We start from the raw sequence: 12,193 nt of genomic DNA, 5'->3' as shown, positions 1-12,193 counted from the left end.
AATTACATGTCAATGCAAAAAGAGACAATAGAAAATAATGTGCTCTGATCTGTCTCTTTCGTTTTGTTTTGAACAAAAAATTATGGCAGATTTTCGTATGTTACATTTTGGCAAATCTGTTGTTAATGTTTATACTGTTTGCTAATGTTGCTGTGGGGGCTTAGGGGAGGTCCCATTAACAGTTTTGTTGAAGAATTTGCTTTCTTTATTCTAAAAATCATACATTTTAGTCAGAACTTGTCATAACATAAAATGATATTTTAATAATCCAATACTTTTATATGCAAAGCCAATCTAATTTGAAGTCATTAACAAAACATTTTATTGTCATGATCACCATCCAGTTTCACTGAATAAATTCAAGCAATTTACACATTTTTTGTTTAAATAAATAATTCATTTGTGTTGCACAGAAGAAAATCGGAAAGAGTCTAGTCAAACAGTTCCAGAGCTGCACGTTTAATTGATTAAAAGTTGCAATCTTAATTAAAATACTAATGCAATGTCATTATTAAATGACAGCAATGTAGCTATATATCAATAAAACTGATTTATAAAACAATAATGTTTAAAAAAATGTCAAACCAATAACTTTATCTATTAGTCACTGAAACATTTGTTTAAATGATTCATTCAAAAACGATGATTCATCCAGTGATAAAAGAAGTGAAGTATTTATGTACTGCATATTAGATAACAAGAAGAGACCCATGATTTCAGACAGCAAAGTTAAAATCTTGTCTGTCTGGTGCACTTACACAGCACATTCCACAATGTTTGAGTATTAGTTCAGAGGGCTCTTTTGTGGCACATTCAACCACATGAGCATTTACACCAGAGCAATTTAGTCAATATGTGTTTTGAAAGTGGATAAGCCTTTTTTGGAAATAGGCTCATTTTATAAGTCCCCTAGAGTTAACAGATTGAGTTTGCCATTTTTTTTAATCCATTCAGCCTATTGCTGGTTCTGGTTAAGCGGTGGTAAGTTAGGATGATTCTAAGGGCCCACAAACTTTGTGGGCCCCAGAGATCTGCTTTATTAGTACAAACATTACTAGCAGGCTGCTCAAACTCAACTTTTTTCATATCGTCCAAAATTGCTAGCAGCTCCATGTGGGCAGGAACACTTTTTTTGACTCCATTGAATCAGGTTAGACCATTAGCATATTACTCAAAAAATTTCAATAATTACTATTTCATTTTTAGATTCTTTAAATCCTTTTAGACCCCATTTAGTCCTGCATTTAGCATCGTCCATTTGTAATCAAACTAATAAAAACGCATCCTAAAACCAAGTGCAAACAGGACCTGAGTGCGTCTTGAATTATTTACTCAGCCAATTTGTTTAACATATGTCATTCAAATTAAAGAATAGTTCATTTCATGATGCTGCTTTGTTAGCTAGCCATTTAGGTTTGTTGAGGAATTGTTATCATTGTAGTTAAAAAAAATAAAATAAAAAAATAAATTAAAAAAATAAAAGCAAAGTTGTGCAGCTCTGCATTGTTTTTAAACACAAGGGTAAGTAAATGATGTCTGAATTGTCATAGTTGGCTGAACTGATACATTACAGTTGTAAACACCAAACAGAGGAAGACGGTTTGAAGCTCTGTAGATGTTAAACTGGAGGTGCACTATAACGGACCTCTGCACTGAACTTGTCGTTTCTCTTAGGCAGAGGTGGTTTCTTACGAATGTCTCTCTTCAGGATCATCTCCTCGTTGGCGTATATCGGGGCTTCTGCATCGTCAGAATGGTAGCCAGACTGATAGCCGCTGGTCTGATTGGACGATTCAGAAGCTAAAGACTCTTTACTCTTGCAGCGCAGTAATGGGCTGTGGACAAAAGCATGAACATGTTTTTAATGTTAGTGAAACTGCGTTAGTTTGTAGCTGTACTGTAGTCAGGATGAATGTGTTACCTGAAATTGAGTGGCCTTTGTGCCTGACGATCCAAAGCTTTCATCTGTTCACGTGATAAACCCACTCCACAGTCCACGTGGCCATCCTGTAGAGAGAAATGTCATTTGTTTTAATCATTATAAGTTTTTCGGGGTTCCAAATCAAATAGCTGATTTCCAGGGATGTCCAGATCTGATCATGTGATTGGAAAGCGGACAAGATCATGCGGTTTCAGACTCGATCAGAATCGGTATGACATCACTTTGTTACAGAGACGCTATTGGTTCAATGCCGGCAAAGAACACAACACGGAAGCAACTTGAAGTGGAAAGCGTGAGTATGTCTGTGGTCTGGATGTATTATAAAGTTGATAACGATAACATTGCCATAGCAAACTGTGAGATATGTAAACTTGGGATTGCCTGCCAGGTATTTTAAGTTGAGGTGCTATTTGTTTTTATATTAGAATTTTTTATATTTACTGTTGCACTAAAGTCCAAAAGTGAAGAATTTATGTTATTTATTACTTGATTGTTCAAGCTACCTCACAGAAGTGCTCTGTTTGTTAACGGAGTTGTTGAACGTTAAAATAAGGTGAATTAAATTAAAAATATGGAACATACTGGATCTATTTGATCACTCTTTATTAGTCTTTTTTTATGTATTATAGAATTATCAGATCGGGTTTCGGTATCGGTAGATACTCTAAATAATGATACTCCAAAAACTATTCGAACTCGGATTCGAGGGCAAAAAAACCTGATTGGGACATCCCAAAGTAAAACCTAATATATTAAACCAAAAATGATTCATACTTCAGATATAATTTTTTATTTTCTAAAATATAATTTTTTAAATTACAAAGTCCTGGTTTGCGTGAATCTGACGGACAGCAGGGAGACAGGCTAATGAATCTGACACTGCGTACTAACAACACATGACTTGGCAAGCTTGCTGTCTGTACCAGATGCAACATGGCAAAACTATTTAAAGGCATTCAGAGCTATTAGGAAGCACAGAATCATACACTGCACTCTCAACAAAATGGACAGGTTTATAATCAATGCAATGCAATTCAATTCAATTCACCTTTATTTGTAAAGCACTTTTACAATTTAGATTGTGTCAAAGCAGCTTCACTTAGAAGACTGAGAAGAATTTTCAGAGTTTAAGTTCAGTTCAGTTCAGCGTGGTTTATTATTTACTGCTGAGAGTCCAAACACTGTAGAGCAAATCCATCGATGTGGAGACTACAGGATAATGAGTCTCAGAGTGTGTCTGAGCCTGGAACATTATCAGGAAGGCTATTCCAGAGTTTAGGAAACATAAATAAGAAGGCTCAACCTCCTTTACCTGACTTTGCTATTATAGGTACTACCAAAATACTTTTGAGATCTTAAATATAATAAATATTAAACATCATTATCATGATTAAAAGTACATGATACTTTACAGATGTGGTTGGTTTGTCTGAGATCTTCATGTTTAAATTATCTGTTTGCATATTTTATTCTATTTTATTACATTATAAACATCACTTAAATTGGTATTTAAACTTACATTGGTAGTGTTTAACAATTAATAGAGTGCATAATCATTTTCATAACACTTTTTACTAATGTGCTAGCTGCAAAGTCACTGAAATAGTAAATTTTTTATAAAATACAGTTAACAAGTTGCTGTTGCAGATGGTTAGGACAAAAAAAACTCTTTTAAAATGGAAAAGATACATTTTATAATGTGTTGCAGAGTGTAGTTAGGACACATGTAAGGGTGGACAACAAAGTATTGATAGATCATACTAACGGTTGGCTGAATTATTTTTGGTTGACAGTAATCTGTCACATACAGTTGAAGTCAGAATTATTAGCCTACCTGAATTATTAGCCACCCTGTTTATCTTTTTCCTCAATTTCTGTTTAACAGAGAGATTTCTTCAACACATTTCCAAACATAATAGTTTTAACAACTAATTTCAAAATAACTTTTTTATTTTATTTTATTTTATTTTATTTTATTTTATTTTATTTTATTTGCCAGGATGACAGTAAATAATATTTGACTAGATATTTTGCAAGACACTTCTATACAGCCTAAAGTGACATTTAAAGGCTTAACTAGGTTAATTAGGTTAGGCAGGTTAGGGTAACTTTCTCCAAAAGAATAATATTATCAGACATACTTTGAACATTTTCTTGCTCTGTTAAATATCATTTGAGAAATATATAAAAAAAAAGAAAAAAAAAATCAAAGGTGGGCTAATAATTCAGATTTCAACTGTACTGTACCTTTCTATCAAACAGTTTTATATATTCTATTGAGATATACACCTGTGTCTCACCCTTAAAGCAGAAATATAACTGATATTACCTAATTAATAACATCATAACATCTAAATGAACTAGCTTTATTATATCCTTGAATATTCGTAAAGTGGATAAGGTCTGTGGAAGTGTATTCACCATTACAGTGGTATGCTCCAGGGGAATGTCCACAAAACCTGTCATATTCACTGGCACACCACTGCTATTCATCTGCTGAGGAAACCTGTCAGGAGATGCAGAGGTGGACCACTGTTAATATTCTCTTTTTTCAAATGTAATAAAATCTGCAATATTTCAGGTTGATGATTCTATCAAAGGCTGTCTAATCAGCAGAGAGAGTAGTCATTACAACTAACCCGAGAGGCGGAGCGTTATCATAGTGGAGCTGTGCCTCTGTGTTGCCGGCGTAGAAAGATCTTTTAGACGTCACATTTAGGTGAGGAGCCACCAGTTCCTCCTCCATCTCTCCGTTTGTCAGCGGGATGTAGTCTTTTCCATCCTATCAGTGGAGACACAGAATACATGTAAAATACAAAGATGTACATTTCATCATATGAATGATAAAATCATTCATTTTTGGCTGCAAAAATGTAACACTGTTACAAAACATATCTAACCATCCTCACAACAACATACATTTTCTGTGTAAAAAATAAATAAATAGATGACTACAACCTTACTAAAGTGTAACATTAGAACTAACTAAAAGTAAATAGGAATATTAAAAATGTATATAATTGTAATATATGGATGAAAAACTAATAAAAAATAGAAATAAAATGACAAAAGTACCTAAACTTACTACTTGAACTGAAGTAAACAAAATGAGAGGAACCATCTACTTTAAAATATGGAAGAAAAACAAAAATCACTGATAACATTAGTAAAAAAAAAATTATAAAATAATAATAATAATAATATTAATAATAATATCTTTCAATAAGGGCTAAAACTAACATGAACTAAAGTTGATGAAGAACTGTTTATTTCAAATTCGTGCTAACTAATGTTGTCAAATATTGTTTAACAAGTGGATAGACTACAAAATACAGGGTGGGCCATTTATATGGGTACACCCTAATAAACTTTTTGGGAATTTCACAAGAAAAAACAATGGTGTGCTTAATTTTAACGTAACTTTATTCTTTCATGAGTTATTTACAAGCCCCCTCACATATACTAATGTGCCACAAACAGGACCTTAATGTCACCAATCATTCCCATTTTATTAAGGTGTATCCATATAAATGGCCCACCCTTTTTTAGATTACATAACTAGATTAAACAGATTACAAATATTAATCATATCTTAAAAATATATCAATTATATTTAAACAACAGTCATTTAGGCTCACCAAAACATGAAAAAATTACTAAATTAAATAAAAAAATATATATGTTTTTTTAAACCCTGGTCAATTTTATCTATATCAAGAATCAATTTCTACTTCTAAAAAATGAAATAAAATAAAATAAAATAAAATAAAATAAAATAAAATTAAATAAAATAATAAATAAAATTAAAAATTGCAAGAAAAATATACTTGGAATGAAGTCTAACCTGTTGAGCACTAGCTTGTAGCAGATTACCCAGATGCTCAACTAACTGAGTAAAAGTTGGCCTGTCTAAAGGTCGATCAAGCCAGCAGTCCAGCATGGTCTGGTATCTGACAAAAAAAAAGAAATCACATCAAAGTCACTGTAGGAGACCTACTAAACAAATCTAGAAACCTTAAAAATGTAGAATAATGGGGACATTTTAAAAATGTGAAATATATTTATGTACATTTCAGGCGTGGCGTAATCTGGAGCTCTCATTCTGGTTCCCTCTTTAAGTCGCCTGCAGAAAGACTCATCAATGCACACACCTGGATATGGAGATGCACCTGCACCAAAGAAAAAAATGGTCAACGGGACATGTCAAGCAAATACTGTAGGTTTAAACTATTTCCAGTAGTATTGTTTATATAAAGCTTCTTTACTGATATTAATGGTTCAGTAAAGATCCTTCTATGGATCTTTGTTAGAGCACAGAATCTGCCCTTTTCCAACCACAATGCTTTTGCGTGAATTATTAAGGAGCTTCTATTAAATTATAATCAATCAGTAATGTGCTATAAAAAACAACATACTATGAGGTGTCATTATTCTCCTTACAGTTTACCTATTGGATATTAAAAGTCGACTTATTAGAATGAACAAATTACTTTCAGCAGACCTAGAATAACCAAAAAAAAAAACTTGAAAAGAGTCTTTCCACTGTAATATTATGGATGAGTTTATTAGTACTGTATTCCAAGTATTGAAAAATAAAGAGAAAATAATCTGTGAGAAAAAAAACAAAAAGCTTTGGCCACCTTTATTTAAACTTTATTTTTATGACATATAAACTTAAAGCACAAAATCAAATGTGCCACTCCCTCAGCTTTCCCTATGTATATGAACTATAGCTTAACAATATTATTTTAAATGATTTCTTTTTAATGAAAGTTCCCCAAACAGGAAGCTGAAATGCAGTAGTTATATGTGGGAAAAAGTCAATAAGAACTCTGTAAGCTCTGTTATAATATTATGCTATGTTAAAATCAATATTATGATACCAAGTGAGAAGATCTCCCAGAGCAGCACGCCGAAAGACCAGACGTCACTCTGTGTTGTGTACACGCGGTCAAAGATGGTCTCAGGAGCCATCCATTTGAGAGGAAGACGAGCCTGTGGCGATGGAGAGAAAATATTCAAGTGTGGGTTGGTGTATTTTGCTCAATAACCAAAATTAAGTTTATGTGTATAGTAAGGGTCCTTACATCTCCTTTACGAACGTAATCAGGGTCTTTATACACGTCTCTGGCAAGCCCAAAGTCACAGATTTTCACCACACTGTTTTCAGAGAGTAGGATATTTCTGGCTGCCAAGTCACGATGGATACACTAAAATGGATACAAAGTGGCATTTAGACTGATGTAATTGTATTTAAAGGGGCAGTTCAAACAAAAAATATATATTTTGGCATCATTTATGCATTCTCCACTTGTTTCAAACCAGTTAGAATTAGTTTTTTTTAAGATGAAGTAAAAAACTCAAGTAGGGATGCCAAGAAAAGTCATAAGTTACAACATGCTATGAATGTCTATGGTTACTGGTTTTCAACATTCTTCAAGACATATTACTTTAAGTTTAACAGAAAAAAAATGGTTTGAAACAAGACAATAGTTAGTAAATGATGCCAGAATATTCATTTTTGGAATGAGCTATCGCTTTAATTACAGTAAATGCTAAAGTTTTTTTTGTAGTTGCAATGTAAACACAGTCAAAGACGATGACTGTCATTTTTACCTTTCGAGAGGCCAGAAACTCCATGCCTTTGGCCACCTGGAAGCTATAGCTGATAAGGTCCTCCATTGTCAGATGATCCCAGTCTGAACTCTCTATACATGAGCAGACGACACCAAATACAGATTCAAGACTAGCATTTACTGTAAAAACACTAGATTTAAAAAGCATCGTGAATATCTTGGGCCCTATAAAAGCTTTAAATGCCGTTTGTATTTGTTTGATCATTTTTATGAGAGTCAAGACTGAAGTAATGATGCATGAACAATTCAGCTTTGAATCATAGAAATATTTTACATCTAAAATATATTAAAAGATTAAAGAATTTAGTATGAAAGGATAGTTTTATTCAAAACAACAGAACACAAAAGATAGTATCATGAATTTATTTTTTTTTACTAATGTGTATGTGAATAGTTTTCAAACATTCTTTAGAATATCTTCATTGTGTTTAATGAAAAAAGAAACTTGAAGCTGACTAAATAGCTTTTTTTTTTAATTTTGGGGTGAACTATCCCTTCAAATTAAAAGTAATATTCCACAATAATACTTATTTTTCTATAATATTTTAACAAATAAATGCACAACAAACTTTTTAAAAACATTGTTATGTCCGGACCAGTCTAGGGTCAGTGGGAATAATAACAAAAGTACAAATAAATAAATAAATAATGAAATAAATAAATAATGAAATAAAACTTTTAAATACTCAATTTAGGGTTTTCCCCTTCTCCTGTCCCAGCTCACAACATGATCACAACCAGTTTATTGAGAAATAACAAGGTTCATTCTTTAAAACAATAAAGATCTCAGAATCATCTCTTCGAAAGGGAATCCAGGCCAAAATAACAAACAAAAAGACAGCTAACTTGCGGGGAAATAATCCTAAATTACCTGCTAAAATAAAAAGTACCCCAAATAAAATGACAACAAACTTTCCTTTCTCTCTCGCTGCCACAAACCAGGAGAAAACGTTTTAAAGGAAATGGCGATTCCCAACCTACAGCTTTAATTTAAGTAAAAATAAAATATAGTTTTAATAAGTGAAATCAATTTTTACAAATTTTTTAATTTTTTAAAATTTAATAAGTGAAAACAAAGCACACAGGCTCAGATCTAATATGGCGAGCAGTTTAGAAAAGAAATAAATTGTCAGCTAACGAAATCAGTCAATCACACCACTACTTCAACAAACAATCTAGGGCAGGAGATAGGAGACAAAAACTTCTGACCGATCGCATAACTTTAAAATTATGCTTCATATGGTTACATCTAAATGAACTTAATCATATCACTTTCCAAATCTTTGATAAATACCGCCATTAAAGTCCCATTAAACAACACAGATAATCCAGCAGACGAATATACTGACCCTGCTCATCCTGCAGCGTTTTGTAGGTCTGTTCCCCCGTCCTGGTGCACACAGCTGTCCCGGTGCAGATATCCAGTCTAGTGCTGGTTCCCAGACCCAGATCCCCCTCACGTGGATCCTCATCCTGCTGAACCTCCCTCCTGTTTGGCATTCGTGGTGTCCGTTTCTGAAAAATAAGACATGAGGATCTGTTTACACTGCTGTCGGTGTGGCTGTTAAGTTAATAGAGATGCTTTAGACATGAAGTACTGTATCAACATGTCAAACACCTTTAACCTTGAACAACATCTATAGGCCTTACAGTTTTTTGGCTGATGCCCAATGATTTATACTAGACTACTGGATCAATCAGACCACATTAGAGAATACTGGTAAAATGAAGATCTTCAAAATCACACAACTGTCTAACTTAACTAGTTGAAATGTCGTTTTAATAGAAATTACCTTGTATGGACTGTACTCTCCTCTTTTGCTTTTCAAATAGCTGGAGAGGTTACCATGTTTACAGTACTCTACAATCACCATCAAGGGTCCTGGAAGAGTGAGAAATAGAGAGAGGATTTAAAGTTGGCACACTGTGTTTTTTCCCAACAGTACACAATCACTTTGTGGTCTTTTTTTTACTATGACGCTATGTACATTTTTTACTATGTACATAAAAACATTTACACAGTTGCTAGTGAGCAGCTGTGAACATCATAGAAAGGGAAGGGTAGGAAGAAAAGGTTTTAAGTCTGCAAAAAAGTGGAAGTTGTGATAGTATGTTTTTCTATTAGCATAAATGATTTCTTCAGGTGAGACACTGTAGGTTAAAACTTAAACTTTCTGTGAATTTTGACATTTTGAGTCTTCCTTGATACTCATAAGATGTTTTGTTTCATCATTCATTCATGTATTCATTTTCCTTTGGCTTAGACCCTTTATTCATCAGGGGTTGGCATACTTATCCGCCAACTTATCAAGCATATTGTTTACACAGCGGATGGTCTTCCAGCTGCAACCCAGTACTGGGAAACACCCATACACTCTCATTCACACACATTCACTACAGCCAATTTAGTTTATTTAATTCATCTGTACAGCATGGACTGTAGGGTAAACCTGATCACCAAGAGGAAACTTGCGCAATTATGGAAAGAACATGCCAACTCCCCACACAGAAATGCCAACTGACCGAGCCAAGTTGTTTTTAAAGAAGTTTTAAAGAGGACTTTGCTTGTAATTTGCGTAATATTATAACCTTTCATTATACAAAAATGCGTGTTTTTTTTCTTTCATTTTTTTTCTTTTTACACAGTATAAACTGAGTGATTCAAGCATATGCCAAGTTCCATTGAGCCAGATTCTAGTATGACAAACAGAATAGATTTACTTAACCTGTTCAGGTTTAGGGCTAGAATTATGTGCAAATGTGTACATACTTAATATGAGAAACCTTGTAATAAAAATACTTGCAATAGTTTAATGTAATTAATTATCTATAAAAGTATGATGATAACTATTAGTTCATTTTCACCCTGTTCACCTGCTGTGTTTTGCTTTAAGCATAAAAAAAATCTAATGCAGGCTTGATTTGGTCCATCAAGGTTTGCTATTGGCCAATCTTATGTGATAAGACAGCACTGAACTAGTAAACATCACTGTTGCATAGTTAGTTAATCATTATGTTGAGTTTAACTAGAGTAATGTGCTCATCGATATAAATAATAATTAAAGAGGGCAGGTCACTTTGAGAGCTCGGAAAAGGTATGATGACGTTGATGTTAGACAGGATCACGAGTTTTGGTGAGTGTGAGTGTAGGAAACAGAAAAGTGAAGGACACCAATAAAAGTATAAAAGTTCTATGACATTTCGTGTCATCTTTACGAACGCAACAATCACTATAAGAGAAATGTCATTGCAAGAAGGAGGGGAAACTTTATATTGAAAGATTATGAGGGAACATGAACTAAAAAAAGACATGCACATATGTTTTATAAAACATATAAGACAATATTCCATTTAATTTTGATTTGATTGTGACTTCAAAAAACAGAACTCACCTCCTTGTTTGGTGCAGGCCCCTAGAAGGTTGACCACATTGAGATGGTGACCTATATGGATGAGGATCTTCAGCTCAGACATCAGAGCGCGGTACTCACTGGAGGTAGCACCCTCTGTTGGAGATTGAGAAAAGTGCTGTCAGTTGTGCACTATGACAGGTTTTGAAGTCTGTGAACAGATGCCTCGTACCCTTGAGCATCTTCACTGCTACTGTGGTGCAGGTGGTGGCCTTCTCGATGCCATATGCAGTCGCCTCCACAACTTGACCAAATGCCCCTCTGCCCAGTGGCTCTCCTGGAAATCATGACATTATAATTTTTTAGAAATTTTGTTTTCACCATCCAAAATAAATAAAGTTATTCAACATGTGCACCCGATAGCTCCGCCCCTTCCGCTACGTGAGCAAACCTGCGGTCGTTGAGTGCGTGAAGTGTCCATCATCACACACTTCATTTTACTGGCTGAATGAGTGCATCGAGTTTTCAGTGTAAATGCACTACTTACACTGTTCATACTACATAATGGCGTAGAATAGTGCATAAGTATGCGATTTGGGACGCAGCTAGACTTAAATGTAGCTAACATTAAAGATTGTAATGAGTAAGTTAACTCTCTAAAACAAGACAGGGTGTTACTTTTAAATAAAAAATAAAAAAAAGATTTTGTCTTTCTTATATTGAATGAACTAGAAAGCTGGAACAGTCCTGGTCTGTTGACATCTTGTGGTATTTTTATGATTGCTTTTTATTTCATTTTTAATATTTAGCCAAGTCTCACCCAGCTTCAGTCTATCTCGTGGGAATTCCCACTTGCTTGCATCATAGGTCAGTCTCTCGCAGTGCTCGTCCATTGGCATATCATCTGAGTCCAGAATAATTGACAGGTAGCCAGTTTTCAGATCTCCATCATTAGGCTGTGAGGGAAAGAAGAAGAAGGCATAGAAAGAGTGAGTTTATGACAAATGAGGGTCAATGAGGGTCAAAAGGAGAGAAAGAGAATGACTAACTGCACAAGACCACCGGTTTTGTCCAGCTTGAGCCTCTCACAATCAAGCCCTCATTATAAAGACACCCACTAATGAGTTACTGGAAGCCACTATCAGGCTCAGAGGCAGATTTATAGCCAGGGTACAGCAGGACGGAGGCCCACGACTGACGGGTGTACGTGACACACCGCAGCAGAATGTGGGACGGGTGTACAATAGAGACAGCGTAAGCAAAGT

The 12,193-nt window shown here is 34.3% G+C and overlaps 1 protein-coding gene across 2 annotated transcripts in view; it reads right to left on the bottom strand.

The window, feature by feature from the left end:
- Positions 1-539: 539 nt before the first annotated feature.
- kdr (kinase insert domain receptor (a type III receptor tyrosine kinase)) overlaps positions 540-12,193 on the bottom strand; it is a 56,655-nt gene continuing 45,001 nt past the window's right edge. The window contains 14 exon segments of one of the 2 annotated variants that reach the window (NM_001024653.2): positions 540-1,835; positions 1,922-2,007; positions 4,364-4,448; positions 4,582-4,724; positions 5,787-5,892; positions 6,012-6,111; positions 6,826-6,937; positions 7,030-7,152; positions 7,559-7,650; positions 8,928-9,093; positions 9,372-9,460; positions 10,971-11,084; positions 11,161-11,265; positions 11,749-11,884. In NM_001024653.2, the coding sequence (NP_001019824.2) occupies positions 1,619-1,835; positions 1,922-2,007; positions 4,364-4,448; positions 4,582-4,724; positions 5,787-5,892; positions 6,012-6,111; positions 6,826-6,937; positions 7,030-7,152; positions 7,559-7,650; positions 8,928-9,093; positions 9,372-9,460; positions 10,971-11,084; positions 11,161-11,265; positions 11,749-11,884 (1,674 nt within the window). In that variant the 3' untranslated portion in view covers positions 540-1,618. 2 annotated transcript variants of the gene reach the window in all.

Source organism: Danio rerio, chromosome 20 (genome assembly GCF_052040795.2).
Source record: "Danio rerio strain M-AB ecotype USA chromosome 20, GRCz13ab, whole genome shotgun sequence".
Lineage (NCBI taxonomy): Eukaryota > Metazoa > Chordata > Actinopteri > Cypriniformes > Danionidae > Danio > Danio rerio.
This window is presented reverse-complemented; position numbering and strand designations above follow the sequence as displayed.